Consider the following 14,660-nt stretch of genomic DNA (forward strand, 5'->3'; position numbering starts at 1 on the left):
GATCTGATGTCCAGGCTCTGGTAGCTCCTCTATGCTTTTCTCTCCCTCCTCTGCCTCCTCCATCTCTTTTTCCCTTTCTTCTGCTAACTCCATCCCCTCCTGACTTGAGTGCTCCCCAGAAACGTCTGCCTTCTCCTCTTTTTCATTTTGCTCCTCAGATTCCTCTAACCTTTCCAGTGTGCCCTGCTCATCCCCAAGTGACCCAACCCCTATTTGCTGGTTTTTTACCTCCTCTACCTCATGCTCATCTTTTTTTAACTCCATCTCCTCCTGACTTGAGCTCTCCTCAGAAACGTCTGACATCTCCTCCTCCTGCTCTGTGTCATTTGGCTCCACTGATTCATTTAACCTTTCCACCTGGATTTCCCCATGCTCTTCTAACACTGTTGTCCATTTCTCTCCCTCTGGTAACTCCTCTATGCTTTTCTCTCCCTCCTCTGCCTCCTCCATCTCTTTTTCCCTTTCTTCTGCTAACTCCATCCCCTCCTGACTTGAGTGCTCCCCAGAAACGTCTGCCTTCTCCTCTTTTTCATTTTGCTCCTCAGATTCCTTTAACTCTTCCTCTCTGATCTGATGTCCATGCTCTGGTAACTCCTTTACCAGTTTCTCTAGCTCCTCTATCCCCTCCTGCCTTTCCTCTCTTAACTCCATGTCCTCCTCAGAAATATCTCCTATCTCTTCTTCCTTCTCTGTTTCCTGTTTATTTAAGCCCTCCAATTTCATTTTCTGTTCCTCTTGTTTTACTTCCTCGATCTGTTCTTGCACCTCTACCTCTTCCTGTTTATGAATCTCTACCTTTTCCTCTTCTTTTAACCCCTCTTCGGTTTCTCTTTCAGAAACTATTGTTGATTTCATTTGATTTCCATTGAAAACTTCGTTCTCAGAATCTGATGTCTCTTCCTCTGTTTCTTCATTCTGGTCTTTTACAGTTTCCTTGAATCGGTCAACATCACCGTCTCTTGCAATCTGTGGAGACTCTTTAGTCGTGTAAATGTTTGGTTTGGTTTCATTCAAACCCTCCTCTGAGACACTGTCATGCAGACTTTCAGTATTTCCAGAAAGTAACGGTCCATCATTGTTAGAGGTGACTTCCATAGTTTGTGTTTCTTGCTGCAGTCCTACCTCCCCCTGAAGAGAGGAAGAGCCAAGCTGACTCTGACCACTGCTTTCCTCCTGATCACCACTGACTTGAGTCTCCTCAAGCAATTCAGACTGAACTCCTAGTATTTCCTGTTGAGATGGTCCTGTCACCTCATTAAAATGCTCTTCTATATGATTATCCCTGTTAACTGGACTGTTTTCTGACATTAGAGTGGATCCTTCAATTGTATGAACTTGGTTTGTTACTTCAGCACCTTCCTCCTCCAAACTTCCCGGAGCCTCGATTTGAACGTCATGGTTTTCACTTTCCTCCATGCTACCTTCAAGTTGCTCCATGGAGTTTGAATGTAATTCCTCTAAGCTGTGGTCAGGACCTGAACTGATTTCAGGTTGCTCAGTAAACCCATCATTTTGACTGATTTGTTCATCTCTCCTTTTATGTTCACCGATATTTTCATCGTCTACTTGGGAAGAGTTATGAATTGAATCATCTTTGTTGAAAATCCCTGCATCAATATCTAAATTATTTACATCCTCTGTGTTTGAATGCTCAATATTATCTTCTGCAGCACCACCACGTTCAGCACCGACTGGTAGTGTGTAAGGAACAGTTTCAGCCTTTATTTCTTCAGTAAATGAAGCTTCTGATTGGCTGATATCCACGTTTTCAAATCCAGATGGTTGTTCTAACATTTGATCCCTTTCTGTCTCCCTAATACCACTTTCTTTACTTCCATCAGCTCCAGTGTTACTACCCCCGAAGCCCCAAATGCTCCCAATTCCCATCTCCATCCAGGAACTAGATGGCTTCTCTTCCTGCACTTCCACACCTTCTCCTTCTGAATCCTGACCACTTGAGCCAAACCCCAGCCTGCTTGCCAACCCACTGCCCAGCCAACCTATTGTTCCCATGTCTTCCTTCTCCTCTTCCTGTAATTTGCTGCCTTCCAGGTCCAGAGACATCCTCCTACTCCTAAACGTCTCTGTGGGCTCTTTCTCATCACCTGTTTCTTCATTTTCTTTGATTTCTAAAGCGACAGTTTTTTTCTCCTCACCGAAGCCAAGCCACCCAGTCATCGTTGAGGTAAAGGTATCTTCCCTACCTTTCATGCTATCTTCATCACTGTTAGGTTTGTCTTCTCCTCCAAAGCCCAGCCAGCCCGTCACAGAAGATGTGAGTGACGCTTCTGATTTAGTCTCCTCCTTCTCATCTTCCCTCGCTTCTTGTTCTGAATCCCCTGACTGCTCCTCTTTAGCAAAACCTAACCATCCTGTCACAGACGAACGCAGCCAGGAGGAGGAGGGAGACCCACCTTGTTGCTCTGGAATTGTTGAAGTCTTGAGTTCATCTTCGAGAAGTTCAGCTGCATCGATGAGCTCTTTGTTTCCACCTTCATCTTCCCTTTCTTTTACCGTAGATTCAGTGGACGCCACAGTACCTTGAGCATTTGTGTCATGAGAGTGTGGGCTGATCTGGCTGGATTTGGGTTCATGGTCTTGAAAGTTAAGATCATCATCCTCATCAGTGTCCAGATGAGACGTGTCAAGAGGATATCCAGACTCATCCATACAGAAGAAATCAGATTCCTGCCAAAAACAAGGATTAAAGTCTCAAGGTGAAGAAAATGTTACAGTTTTAGGCCAGCAGCTATCTCATAATCCTTCAGAGAGAGTATTTTTTTTTGTATGTATCCGATCAGTCACTGATATTACCTGGGTCTCTAGCACTTTCCTCATTGTTGCAAATACTTCCTCCTCTCGTACTGCATCCTTTGGGAAGTAGCCAAATTGTTTGTCAATCTGAAAGAAAGATAAGGTTGGTGCAATCATTTATTTTAAAATAATAAAAAAACCCTAAATAAAATAATATTTTCATTTTAAAATAAGTTATATAGTGGGTGCAGAAAACATCTAACAGGGGTCTCCAAATCCAATGTACAAGAGGTACTGTCGTGCAACTTTCCAATGCGTCCCAGCTCCAACAAACCTGAGTCATATGATGGAATCACATCCTCAGCATGTTATGAAGTTCCCTGGAAATTATCCATTCATTTGATTTAGATGCATTACAGTTGCAGGACAGAAGCACTTGAGGACCTCTAATGCAGAAGAAGATTAAATATGGCGTAGTCAAAGTCTAGACTACAATCCAATTGGAGATCTGCAACAGTGCTTGGAAATAGTTGCTCATAGATGGTCTCCATCTATAATTATATTTATACTCATTTTTTGTAAACCATTTGTATCATTTTTTATCGGCTTCACCAATTATGCAGTATTTTGTGTTGCTCTATCAGATTAAATCCCAACAAAATATTTTGAAGTTTGTGTTTGTAAGAAACTGTGAAACACTTTATAGAGTTTATGTACTTTTGGAAGTCACTGTCACTCTCCACCTTTAAATACTTACAACTACTTAATAAATGAAACCAAAGCGGGAGCCGGGAGACGTCCCACAGATACAAGCATCACAACTGCTCAGGACTCACAAACAAAGCTGCTCTGTATTATAATCAAGACTTATCTCAATAAGTAACAACCTAAGATAAGATGCTGGTCGTATTAGGTAAAAAAGTCTTTGTTATTTTCTGTTATTTTCACCATTATAACTATATAACTGCTGATTCAAAACATACACTGCCTGCCCAGAGGTCTTCTCGTTTCCCCGTCAGTTTGTGGTACACAAAAATTGTGTCTCCTCGTCTGAAATTCAGGAATCTGCAATCCTTTCCTTCATGGCTCTTTACAGCCTGAACTCTGCTCATTGGACCTAAAAAAGCAAGCACAAAAGTTAAAGGCGACACATATAATCATAATCACTTTACCAGAAGTTTAGATGTAGAATTAATACTACAAGTATAGTTTGGCCTAGAACTTGTACCACCAAAGTGTTTGGACTTACTTTCACATTCTGGATCCCCACAGATCTTGTAGTCAGACAACAATCCCATATTTAAGTCTGGAAATAGCATAAAAAATATAATCCAAAGACAGACTTCCATATTTGTCAGATTTTAAAAGATTGTATCAAATGAAAATGTCCATTGTAGGGTGGAAATAACTCTCAGGTCAGCTGGCAAGTGGACATTGCCTCTGTGCTGTTGCTGTCACAAAAGCTCAATGGTGAATGAAACAGTTGAGATAAGATATAAGGCCTGCAGAAAGATAATCATTAACAAGGGTTGAGTATTGCGTTAGACATGAACTTTTTTCTGGTCAAAGTTTTTTTTTTCTTTTTCAGTCTCTAATACAAGACAAAAAATCTCTAAAAACAGTAATCATTTTTTAGAATGCTAATGTCTGTTTTTATTCTGTGGACTTTGAACTTTATGAAGCTCATGGCGCATTTAATTGCTTCTCAGAAGTCAAAATGTTTGAATTCCAAGTCACTGACATTAATGGACTCCGAAGATGAAATTATATAAATTCTGAGAAAAAATTAGTTTTCTTTAAAAAAATCAACCTCAAAATTCAATGAAATAATTGACTGTCAATAAGTCTTTATTAAAGGCAGGAAATTTGATACGACTAAGAGATGAAAATGATAGATTATCTGTGAATAACACAAGTAATGAAAACAGTCTTGGAACTATTATGAATTGTTAAAAAGTATCAGGCTTATACTGTAACTTCAATAAATGTACTTTATTCAAGTTTAATAATTTTCCCTACATTTGTTCTGCCATGTAAAACAAAACAACAATATTTGTTCTATTCATACAGCCTTTGTTCTATTTGTACAGATAAAAAAAACTTTATGGAACTAAAGCAAACTAAACAATAAATGCAGTAATCACAAAAAAAGAGAAAAAAAAACTGAATTTCGAGGCGATAGAAAAGCGCATGTTACCACGGTAACACGTCTCGCGCACAATGACGACCTCATCATCTCTCGTCTCAACAAACAAGATGGCGCCTAGTATTCAAAGAAACGATGCGAATTAAACCGTCACTGTTTTGCCCTTAGCTGCTGTTTTGGTCAGTGACTGTTAGAAAATGAAGTCGGACGTGGAGGAGTTAATGCCGAGGCTGTTGCCGGTGCACTGTGGAGAAGGAACCGAGGACGTGGACCTCAGTGGACCACCAAGGAACCCCCAAGAATATCTGCGACAAGTGCAGTAGGTTTAGCTCCGAACCGTTCACATTTAACCCAGTCTACCCTGGCCTTTGTTTACACTTCAGGCCTCTCCCCGCAAACTCAACGCACCTGCTGCTCTCCTTGTTTCAAGTGTTTATTCCCTTGTTTTTAAGGCTGGAGGCATCACTGTGTCCTGATGTGGTGGTTGCTCAAATCGACCCAAAGAAACTGAAAAAGACGCAAACAGTCAATGCTTCTGTGAGTCCACAGTACTGCTCAGATTTATGCAAGTTAATTATGTTAATAATACATTCTAAGTAGGAAGAATTACCTGTAGCAAAGATAAGTATGAAGACAAATATGATTCCTCTCTCTTTGCACTGTATTCCACAAGTTTTACCTTACCTTACTTCATATTGATGCACTCCTTTTTTTTGTCTATCAAACAAAATTCCAATGTTAAAGACTATGCTTTTAAACACGATGAAAGATGGAAAAGTTCATAGGGTATGAGTACTTCTATAAAGTATTTTAAGACCTAAAACTTGTGTGGTGTGTTGTAGGTAGCAGGGTGCCTTGCTGCTCCTGTAGGCTTCTGCCCCAGCCTCAGTTGGCAGCAACACCAAGTCAGTAACTTTTCAGACGTCAGGCAGGTATGCAGAAACTCTTCATTGCATACTGTTAATAATTCCTAATCATAAATAGCTATCAATACATTTAAATCAGTTATCGTCAAAGATGGAAGTTCACACATAATTCTTCTGTGTTTCACACTGTGTGTTCAGAGCATCTCTAAGAACAGGACACACTGGAATAATCACACTCTAGATGACAATGTACAGATGGTAAGATGTCTTACAACACCTGTAGGCTAAGACATCATCATGTGTTTGAGTTGTTGATCAGCCAGCTTTAAAAGCCTTGAAATATTTGTTTTTTTTCACAGCCAAAGTTGACAGATGAAGAGGGCTGGAAGAGGTTTTGTTTAGGAGAGAAGACTTACCTGGGTTCTTCATCATCCAGACTAACAGAGGCAGACCAAGAGCCAGCACTGGACTACAGCAAGGTTGTAAAACGTCTACATTAAGACTCGGAGTGTTTTAGTAAAATTTAGGTTTGGCAAAAAATATTATTTTGGTTCCACAACAGAAAAAATCATAACCTCAAAACATCAGAAAAAATGCTTCGTTTAATGATGAAGCAAAACATAATTACGTGTTTGCATCCAGGTGGGGTTTCCTCCACTGCTAAGCATCGTCAGCAGATTCAATCAGGTAAGTTCAGCGTTCGTCACAGATTCTGACAGTTTAACTCTTATTTAGTTTCATTTCCAGGCTCTGTGTCTCTGCAGTCCACGGTGCTGATGCTGCTGGACATCCTTATCAGCTGGTTTGAAGAGAGAGAATTTGTTCCACAGCTGGTGAGTTTGGCTATTTACTCCAATGTTCCTAAGCAGGAAAATAGGGGGCATGTGACATTACACCGATATCCAGTTCTGACCAGGTTGACTGGCTAATTTCTTTTCAAAATTATCAAGAATTACAGCCCACCGTCTGCTTCCTAACTCTTAAACAGGGTCGTTGGTTGTACGCTCTTCTGGCCTGCTTGGAGAAGCCGCTGCTGCCTGAAGCCCACTCCTCCATCCGGCAGCTGGCCAGGAGATGTGCCCAGCTCCGTAGCACAATGGTAGGCCTCCTAGCTAGTCAGAGCCTTATTTATCTGTTTTTCTTTTTCCTAATGTGTGTAATTTTGTTGAAATCTTCAACCTCCTCATTGCTTGCTTTAACAGAATAGTCAGGAGGATGAGGACTTGCCTGCTCTCAACCTGCTCATCTGTCTTGTTGCAAGGTGACTTCAAAAAATACCTACTGCAATGAAATGTTTGTGATTTCAAACAGTTTTGCAATGACAAATGGAATCAATTTCATTGTAAAATGAGCTCTTTTCTTTCCATCTGCAGATATTTTGAACAGGTTGATCTTGCAGACCAGCCGGAGTGAACGGGAAGCTGAACTGTAAACTGATATCGGCAGATTGGGACATATTTTGTTCTCAAGGCCGCACATGGAAATGGATGAGCATTTTCACACGACATCCCACCAGAGCATCGACAGGAAAGCCAAGAGCAACCCCAAAAGGGCTTGACTGATTTTATTATTCAGTCCATTTACACGACCAGATTCTTGCAACTGAAGAGGTCATCCAGTGAAAGATTATGTAAAATATTTTTTGTGTGCATCAAATAAATGTTTTATAGGAAAATGTCTTGTGTGAACATTATCAGCCAGGATCATTTACAAATTACAAGGTCTGGGAAGCACAGAATCATCTTCAATGCTGCCGCTCTGGTAGGTTCACACCAAGGAAACTCCACTTAGGAGAAAACAGCTTCAAAGCACGACGACACTAAATACAAACGTACACCACACTTTCTGGACTTTTATTTGTAAAAACTCTTGAAACCAATTATCAAATTAACTCCTCTTCAAAAATACAAACTGCTTTAAATTTTAGGTTGTATAGTAACAAACTGTGAAAATTTTCAGGGGACAAGAGTGTAAATTGAATTTTAATCAGGCTGAAACAACAAAAGTAATGTAGAAACACACCCAGAATAAAAACAAACCAACATATCCCTGCTTTCACCTCAGCTTTATTTTAAGCAGATCTTGTAGTAGAAAAACAAAAACAAAACAAAAAAGTTTAGGAATCAAAGTAGTTGGATAAATCACATTTGACGTCAAACAGTGAATATCAGTGGGAATTAACAGCCTGGTCTAAATTACCTTTATAGAACAAACTGGATCTTACTGGTTGTTTCTACCCAGCCTTGGTTTTATCCACATGAAGACATTCAGCTCATTTCAGCCCCACAGAGCCCATCTTAATGCTAGAATATCAGACTAGAATTAAAAGGACGCAGAAGGAACAATTTCTCTTTGAATCGTTACCAGACTTGCAGTGACAACAGCACTCGACAGGAGGGAAAGGAGGAACAGAAATAAGCAGTTTTCCACAAATTTTAAACTGGCTACTGACAAATAATCTGGACTGTAAGAAATCCACCTATTTTTAAAACATTTCTGTCAAGAAAAGAAACTAGTGATTTTAAAAGGACAAATATGTTTAAAAACCGCTATCACGTCAAAGAAAACAGCTGAAGATTTATTCACCGCTCTGGTTATACAGAAGATCACATCAGCGTCTCTTGTCCTTCCTGTCTCCTCTATCTTTATGCTCCCTATCGCTCCGGGACGGCCTGCCCTTCTTTTCCTCGCTCCTTCTCTTCCTCCTCTCCGCCGAGTCTCTCCCTCCTGACTCCTGTCGACTTCTCTCCTCCTTCTTCTTGTCTCTGCCTCTGTCGGACGGCCTCCTCTTTCGCTTGCCGCCGTCTCGGCTGCGGCTGCTGGACGTTGAGGACGATGAGGACGAAGACGATGACGAGGATCGGCTGGATCCGGAGGATGAGGAAGAACTACCACTGGAGGAGGATCCGGATGAGGAAGAGGAGGAGCTGTTGCTACGACTGCGACGTTTCTTCGCGTCTTTCTCCTTCTTTCTCCCTCTGCCTTGTTCCTCCCCTTCCTCCTTTGCAGGGGCATCAACCTCCTTAGAATCAGGCAGCTTTTGTGGGCTCTCCTCCTCATCCTCCTGTGATTTTCTCTCCTCTGTCTGGTTTTCCACTGTGGAGTCCTGGACGCTGGACTCTGGAGCCATGCTGTCCTGTGCGGGACTGGTTGGATCCTGAGTGGGGGCAGCGGAGGCCGTTTGGGGTTCTTGGCTTGGAGAGGCGGTCTCCGTCCCGGGTGACTGTGCTGCTGGTTCTCCAGCAGCGAGGCTCTGTGGGGGCTCGTCGGTGGAGTCTGGGACCTTTACGCTGCTTACAGCTGCTTCACAGCTCTGAACATCTGGAGTCTTTTCTTCTTGGGTTTCTGTGGACTCCTGCTTCCTGTCTGTTTCTACCTTGTCCTCCTTACCCTTGTCTTCCTTCTCTACCTCCATCTCCTCTGACTCTGGACTTGCTGCCTTCTCACTATTCTCCTGCTCCTCCTTGCTTCCCTCCTCTCTCACCTCCATCACTTCCTCCTCCACCTCTTCTATTTTAACCAACCCCTCTTTCTCTCCCTCCTCACCATCGCCCCCTCCCGCCTCCTTCCTGTCACTCTCCTTCTCCCTTTCCTCCTCGTCGTCCTCATCCTCATCCTCGTCTTCCTCCCTCCTGGATTCCCCCCTTTTACCTCTCCGCTTCTCTACCTGACCTGCTGGCTTACCCTCCACTGGGCGGTCCATCCTTGAGGCTGAGCTGCCATCCTGGTCGCGGTTCGGCTGTCGCCGGGGACGCGACTCCATCTTGCTCAAATGTTCGGCAAATGCCTCACGCCTTTCCTCAAACACAGCTGCACAGAGACGAAATTTTTAACGTCAGCGTTATTTAAAGAACGAACTTGGGATTTCTGAATTGTTTAGTATTTATCACCACCACAGAGCAAAAGAGCAACAACTTGTAAACCTTAGGGTTTCCTGTACCGCCGCGGCAAAATAAAAGCTGCCACGCCTTCTGAATAAAGTTTAAATATCATGAAACGGTAAATTTTACTTTATTTTGGAAAAATCTAAGATGACTAAGGTTTAAGAATCAAAGCAGTTGGATAAATCAAAAGGATGATGAATATTTGTTAAAAATATTACTTTCAGCATCAAGGAAAACCATCACAAAATTGTGGTATAGTCAGGACCCCCCTGTGGTGGAGCAGTGGCTGAGCATTGTGGAAGAGATCTTTGTAATGGAGAAAATCACATATAGACTAAGATTGCAGGAGGACAAGTTTGTCGTTAAATGGGAAAAATGGAGCGACTACAGACGTAAGGAGAATGCCATTCTTGTATCCAGTTAAAAATGGACACGGCTGTCCAACATTGTGTATGAAGTTGAATGTATTGATGCCTCTCCACTGTATGTGTTCAGAAATGTTCAATAAAAAATAAGTATAAAAAAAAAGCAGTTGGATAAATCACATTTGACGACAATCAAACAGTGAATATCAGTGGGAATTAACGGCCCACTGATGGGCTGTTAGTCAGTGGGCTGATTAACAGCCCATCAGTGTTAATCAGCCCACTTATCCCTCTCATTCAAGCCAGATACTTTACCCCGCCCTTTTTTGTTGGAGATTCTGTTTTTATAAACAGAAAACAACTAATCCCTAATCACATCTTAATTATTACACAGCATCAGTGGCCACCTAAGACTGTGTTCTTATACAACATGCCGTTTGTTACGGTTTCAGTGGGTCTCTGCCCTTTTCTCCTTGTAGGGTTCTGAAGACAACTCTCTGCAGGTGATACGTGTTGCCCTGATTGTTGCTCTGCAGCTTTAAAACTGCCATGAATGCAGCAGTCAGGAGGGCTTTTTCCTCTCCCTCCTCAGACCCCCATTTGGTTTGGTTTGTATCTTACGGTTGAGATTTGTTAGGTTTGTTTTGCATTTGCTTATTTCTGGTCAACTATAGGTTCTGCATTAATCTATTTTGGTTTCTCATTTCAGGCATTCCTTTTTTCCAGGTTTATTTCTTTAATATAATTTAATAAATTCTATTTTCATTAAGTCATTAAATCCTTGTGTGGTCTCCTTTAATGTTACCCCATCAAACGAGCCTGGTGGACGTAACACCGTTGGAGATCTTTTTCAAGAAACCCTCTTGAAATTCTCTAAGCCAGGCTGCAAACTGTCCCAATAGCTGTAACACCGCTGTCCACATAAACACAATTTAAAAAGTCGCACACTGACCATTGAGTTTCTTGGTGGATTCTTCGAGGAGTTTCTGAGTTGCGGAGCACATTTTTCCAGGCCGGTAGAAGATATGAGGCTTGGTTTTGGTGCGAATGTATTTCACCAGGTGATTGTTGTGGCAGTTCCACTCCTCTTGCTGTAGTTGGAGGCAAGATGCGTAGTTATAAAGCAGTAATTACGGCATGTTAAGGTTTTTATACAGGTACATCTGTATCAATAAAACTGTGATCACATTGTCTTACCAGCTGAGCCAATTCTACTTTCTGTTCCAGCAGTCTCAGCTCTGTCTGCTTGGCTTTTCTCTCCTCGAACAGTTCTCGCTTTTCATTCTCCACTCTTTTCCTCTCAGCCTCAGCTTGAACCTCGAGCTTCTGCTCTATCTCTGAACGTCGCTTTAACTGCAATGAAAAACAATTGGTATCGAGTTACCAGGAAAGGAACGACTAATGCAACAGGAATCATCCAGTTCTATACCTGCTGGGTGTGCATATTATCATACGAGACTCGCAGCTCGACAAGTTTATTTGATCTAAAACAAACATAATAATAATAGTTGCTCACCTTCTCAGATGAGACATTCGATTCTTGCTTGAATTTCTGCAGTGTCCCCATCAGCAGGCCAAACATGCGCCGATTCCTGACATTTAGATCAAACGATAAATTTACCGTTTTTGTATATATGTTTGACTATGTGTTATGCTTCTGTTGGCTTACCTCTGTTTCCCCTTTTCATCCATGGTTTGATCCTGAATGAGGTCTCGGCGTGTTCTCTCCTTGGAGGTAGCTACTACAGATGACTGCAACGCCGGCTAATGATTAAGGAGAAGAAAAAAAAAAAAAAAACAAAAAAGAAGCAAAAAAAAAACAACAACAACAAAGGAATAAAGACAGTAGAGAGGTATTTATCCAGTAAAGTTATAATAAAGCTCAGCAAATGTTGCATTTTACTTTTTTGACATCGTCATCGTCCTCGGCGTCACTGTCATGACGCACGTCTCTCCTGGCCCTCTGATCACCTGCCAGCCTGCACAAAAATAAACAAATGCAGCTACACAGATCTGCAGCCAGGATTCACACAAAAATAAACAGCAAAAAGCTGCACATGTCCATAAATGAAGTTGTGTCTAAGACAATAGAATGCATGAAGAAAGGGTGATGCAAAAAAGGCAAAAATCATCATCTCAGCAGTTGAAATCTACCGTTAATTACAAAAGCAACCCTGCAACTTGGTGCAAACTAATATCAGTCGGTTCAGTCACAACCGATGGTGTATAAAAAGTTCCTAAAAAGGTCGGATTTATAAAAAAATTTACATTACATTCATGTGAATAAAAACAAAAAGGAGTTTGAGAACAAAAAGGTCATAGACCTCCAAGCAAACCTTGACATCACATACTTCTGTTTACAAACTAAACATAACCATTAGACAGAGGACGGGTCAAACTGCTTCAGAGAACTTTTGATCTCTATTTAGATAAATAGCTCAGCAAAAAAGATTTTTACCATCTTTTCAGATACTTCTAAGGTTTACACCAGTAAAGTTTCAGTTCATTATGGGCTCACTTTTGGAGTATTTATAAAAAAATATTTGCCATGAACGCAATGGTCAGTTTATAAAAATAGGATTTCCAGCAAAAAAGGGCGGGGTAAAATATCTAGCTCGAATGAGAGGGATAGGTGAAAATAATGGGCAAACAAACTATGATGATGCAAGCATAAAACAAATGGACAAACTTGGAGTCAAATTTATAAAAAATGTTGATTGATAACTTTTAGATAGCTTGAATTAAATTCTATGCTTTTATAGACCAGGCGGGGATGAGCTCAGCTGGAAACACATTAAGCGATGCAGTTCTCACCTCAGCAGAGCTCCTTCGATGTCCCTTTGCTTGGCAGGGGTCCCACCGCTTCCCATATCTGAGAGACTGCGTCTGGAAAACAACGCAAAGTATTAGGAATAACAAACAGGAACTTATGCGTTTGTAAATAACCACTACTGTTATTCTACAAACATTTTTCATCAATAGAAAATCACTAAAGGTTTATTCTTTATGGTCACCCTTCCATGTGTAAATGTTAGGATTCAACCCACTTAGAACAATATTTGAGAGTTTGGGTGATTACGTTCATCTTCAGAAACACTGTTTAATGCCAACCTGAGCAACAGAAATGTCAAAATACATGGAGAGGATGAGCAATGTGCTAAATGAGTTATATACTTCTTACACTAATGTTTTGACCACTGGAGTGGATTAAATGTTTTAAGTCAGATGGTAAACTGTAAAAAAAGAAAATCAACTTAATAATAGGGTTGGCTTTGCCATTCCCTCAAAATCTACTGGGTTTTATTAGCCAAATGTCTTTTTGTCTCAGTGTGCTATCCTTTATCATGTTTGTAATCGCGGAATTATCCTTCTACGGTGTCAGGGTGACCTACGAGTTAAATAAAGTGTTTCAAGTAAAATTAACTTAAATTTACTCTCATCATTGGAGGACAAATTATTCAAAGATTGTTAATGTTTGTACCAATAACATAAGGAACAGCTTAGAAAGGAAGTGATTTTGGGTCACAATTTTACTCATGTTTTAATACATCATTTTTTTTAAACCTACATACATGATTAAATAATTTGGTTTGACATACAAGTAGTTTGTAATTGTTGCCAACAAACCTACCTACGGTTTTCATAATCTACTGCTCTTTGAGTACTAATCCTCCGTTTACTCATATAAACTAGAAGTACATTTGTACTCATTCATTAGTTTTTATTTAAACTTTTCTTTTTTTTTCATTTCATAGTTGGGCTGTATGGATGAGGCAACTTTACTTTAAAATGTCTTGTTTCCACCCCGTCTGCTACTTTGAATTATTTTTTAAATGGTGACCCGTCCCCTCCCTTCCGTTATTACCTGAGGAGATTGATTCCTCTTCCTCTACCTCCACCCAGGCCTACCATGGGGCCACTGAGCCGACGCAGCTGACCCGGTCTGTAAACATAGAAATAAAAATAGTCAACAAGGAATTGACTCTGCAAACTAGCACCAGCTAAAGGGAAATATTCGTTGTTTTGAAAGCTGCTTCGGCCCTACACCAGAAGTAGAGCAGATATGCGTTATATAAAAAAAGGAGGCGACATTCTGACGATCGGCAACTGCCGACCAACAACTCCGCTCTTGTAGATTTAAGACAATAAAAACTTACAGTGTAAACGGCTTTTCACTTTAAAAATATAATTAACAGAGCAGTTTAAATGGGCACGTGTCAAAACAACGGGGATATGGTATGTGCCTGCAGGCTGACCACCTCCTGCTAACTACGTTAGCACACGTTCAAGGAAGGTTAATAGCCTCAATAACAAACGTTTATCGAATAAAACTGTTCACTGTGTTTATTATTCGCTTACCGTGATTCATTAGGGTCCCGCCCGGTCAGTTTACGAATATTATCGTCCACATTTTTCAAGCTTTCTTTGGCTTTTTCGAGCTGGTCCTGCAAGCTCCGCACAGCCACCGCCATCTTGCTCTCCAGTTAGCGCGAATCACGTGTGCGTGTCTTTAGTATCGCTAGCGTGTCTTCTTCAACTGTATAAACTGGATCTTGCTCTCTGTCGCCACCTGCTGCTTAAACAAAACCGCAAATTGTGTTATCCTTGGAGAATGTGACCTCAGATGGCGCTGTTTTTACATTTT

The 14,660-nt window shown here is 41.0% G+C and overlaps 3 protein-coding genes across 4 annotated transcripts in view; 1 reads left to right on the top strand and 2 right to left on the bottom strand.

Moving 5' to 3' along the window:
* Nucleotides 1–4,189, bottom strand: part of mia2 (MIA SH3 domain ER export factor 2) — a 21,858-nt gene extending 17,669 nt beyond the window's left edge. The window contains exons 1-4 of the mRNA XM_007576014.2: nt 4,004–4,189; nt 3,738–3,871; nt 2,815–2,901; nt 2,415–2,688 (exon numbers count right to left, since the gene is read on the bottom strand). Of these exons, the coding sequence (XP_007576076.1) occupies nt 2,415–2,688; nt 2,815–2,901; nt 3,738–3,871; nt 4,004–4,103 (595 nt within the window). The 5' untranslated portion in view covers nt 4,104–4,189. The remainder of the gene's footprint in view (nt 1–2,414; nt 2,689–2,814; nt 2,902–3,737; nt 3,872–4,003) is intronic.
* Nucleotides 4,190–4,962: 773 nt separating this feature from the next.
* On the top strand, nt 4,963–7,441 carry gemin2 (gem (nuclear organelle) associated protein 2). Of its 2 annotated transcripts, XM_007575996.1 has the most exons (10): nt 4,964–5,219; nt 5,353–5,437; nt 5,743–5,832; nt 5,965–6,024; nt 6,126–6,245; nt 6,409–6,453; nt 6,531–6,599; nt 6,755–6,865; nt 6,969–7,027; nt 7,140–7,441. In XM_007575996.1, exons 1-10 carry the CDS (start codon nt 5,098–5,100, stop codon nt 7,177–7,179), a joined length of 801 nt encoding a protein of 266 aa, XP_007576058.1. In that variant the 5' UTR covers nt 4,964–5,097; the 3' UTR covers nt 7,180–7,441. The 2 variants fall into 2 exon arrangements, with proteins under 2 accessions (XP_016518204.1, XP_007576058.1); XM_016662718.1 differs by lacking the exons at nt 5,743–5,832; nt 5,965–6,024 and having other exon boundaries at nt 4,963–5,219.
* Nucleotides 7,442–7,812: 371 nt separating this feature from the next.
* Nucleotides 7,813–14,528, bottom strand: pnn (pinin, desmosome associated protein). The gene is made up of 9 exons (XM_007576063.2): nt 14,375–14,528; nt 13,881–13,958; nt 12,830–12,901; nt 11,919–11,994; nt 11,685–11,779; nt 11,532–11,607; nt 11,213–11,368; nt 10,968–11,106; nt 7,813–9,576 (listed from the first exon to the last, which is right to left on the bottom strand). Exons 1-9 carry the CDS (start codon nt 14,485–14,487, stop codon nt 8,378–8,380), a joined length of 2,004 nt encoding a protein of 667 aa, XP_007576125.1. The 5' UTR covers nt 14,488–14,528; the 3' UTR covers nt 7,813–8,377.
* Nucleotides 14,529–14,660: the final 132 nt, after the last annotated feature.

This window comes from Poecilia formosa, unplaced genomic scaffold, assembly GCF_000485575.1.
Source record: "Poecilia formosa unplaced genomic scaffold, Poecilia_formosa-5.1.2 Scaffold8, whole genome shotgun sequence".
Taxonomy (NCBI): Eukaryota; Metazoa; Chordata; class Actinopteri; order Cyprinodontiformes; family Poeciliidae; genus Poecilia; species Poecilia formosa.

Coding starts and splice junctions, on each gene's coding strand:
- pnn (XM_007576063.2), bottom strand. CDS start 14,487: ATGGCGGTGGCTGTGCGGAGCTTGCAGGACCAGCTCGAAAAAGCCAAA. Junction 11,780..11,918: donor ACGATGACGATGTCAAAAAA/GTAAAATGCAAC, acceptor CTTAATCATTAG/CCGGCGTTGCAGTCATCTGT. Junction 9,577..10,967: donor ATCCACCAAGAAACTCAATG/GTCAGTGTGCGA, acceptor GTCTCTGTGCAG/CTGTGTTTGAGGAAAGGCGT.
- gemin2 (XM_007575996.1), top strand. CDS start 5,098: ATGAAGTCGGACGTGGAGGAGTTAATGCCGAGGCTGTTGCCGGTGCAC. Junction 5,833..5,964: donor ACTTTTCAGACGTCAGGCAG/GTATGCAGAAAC, acceptor CTGTGTGTTCAG/AGCATCTCTAAGAACAGGAC. Junction 6,025..6,125: donor TAGATGACAATGTACAGATG/GTAAGATGTCTT, acceptor TTTTTTTCACAG/CCAAAGTTGACAGATGAAGA.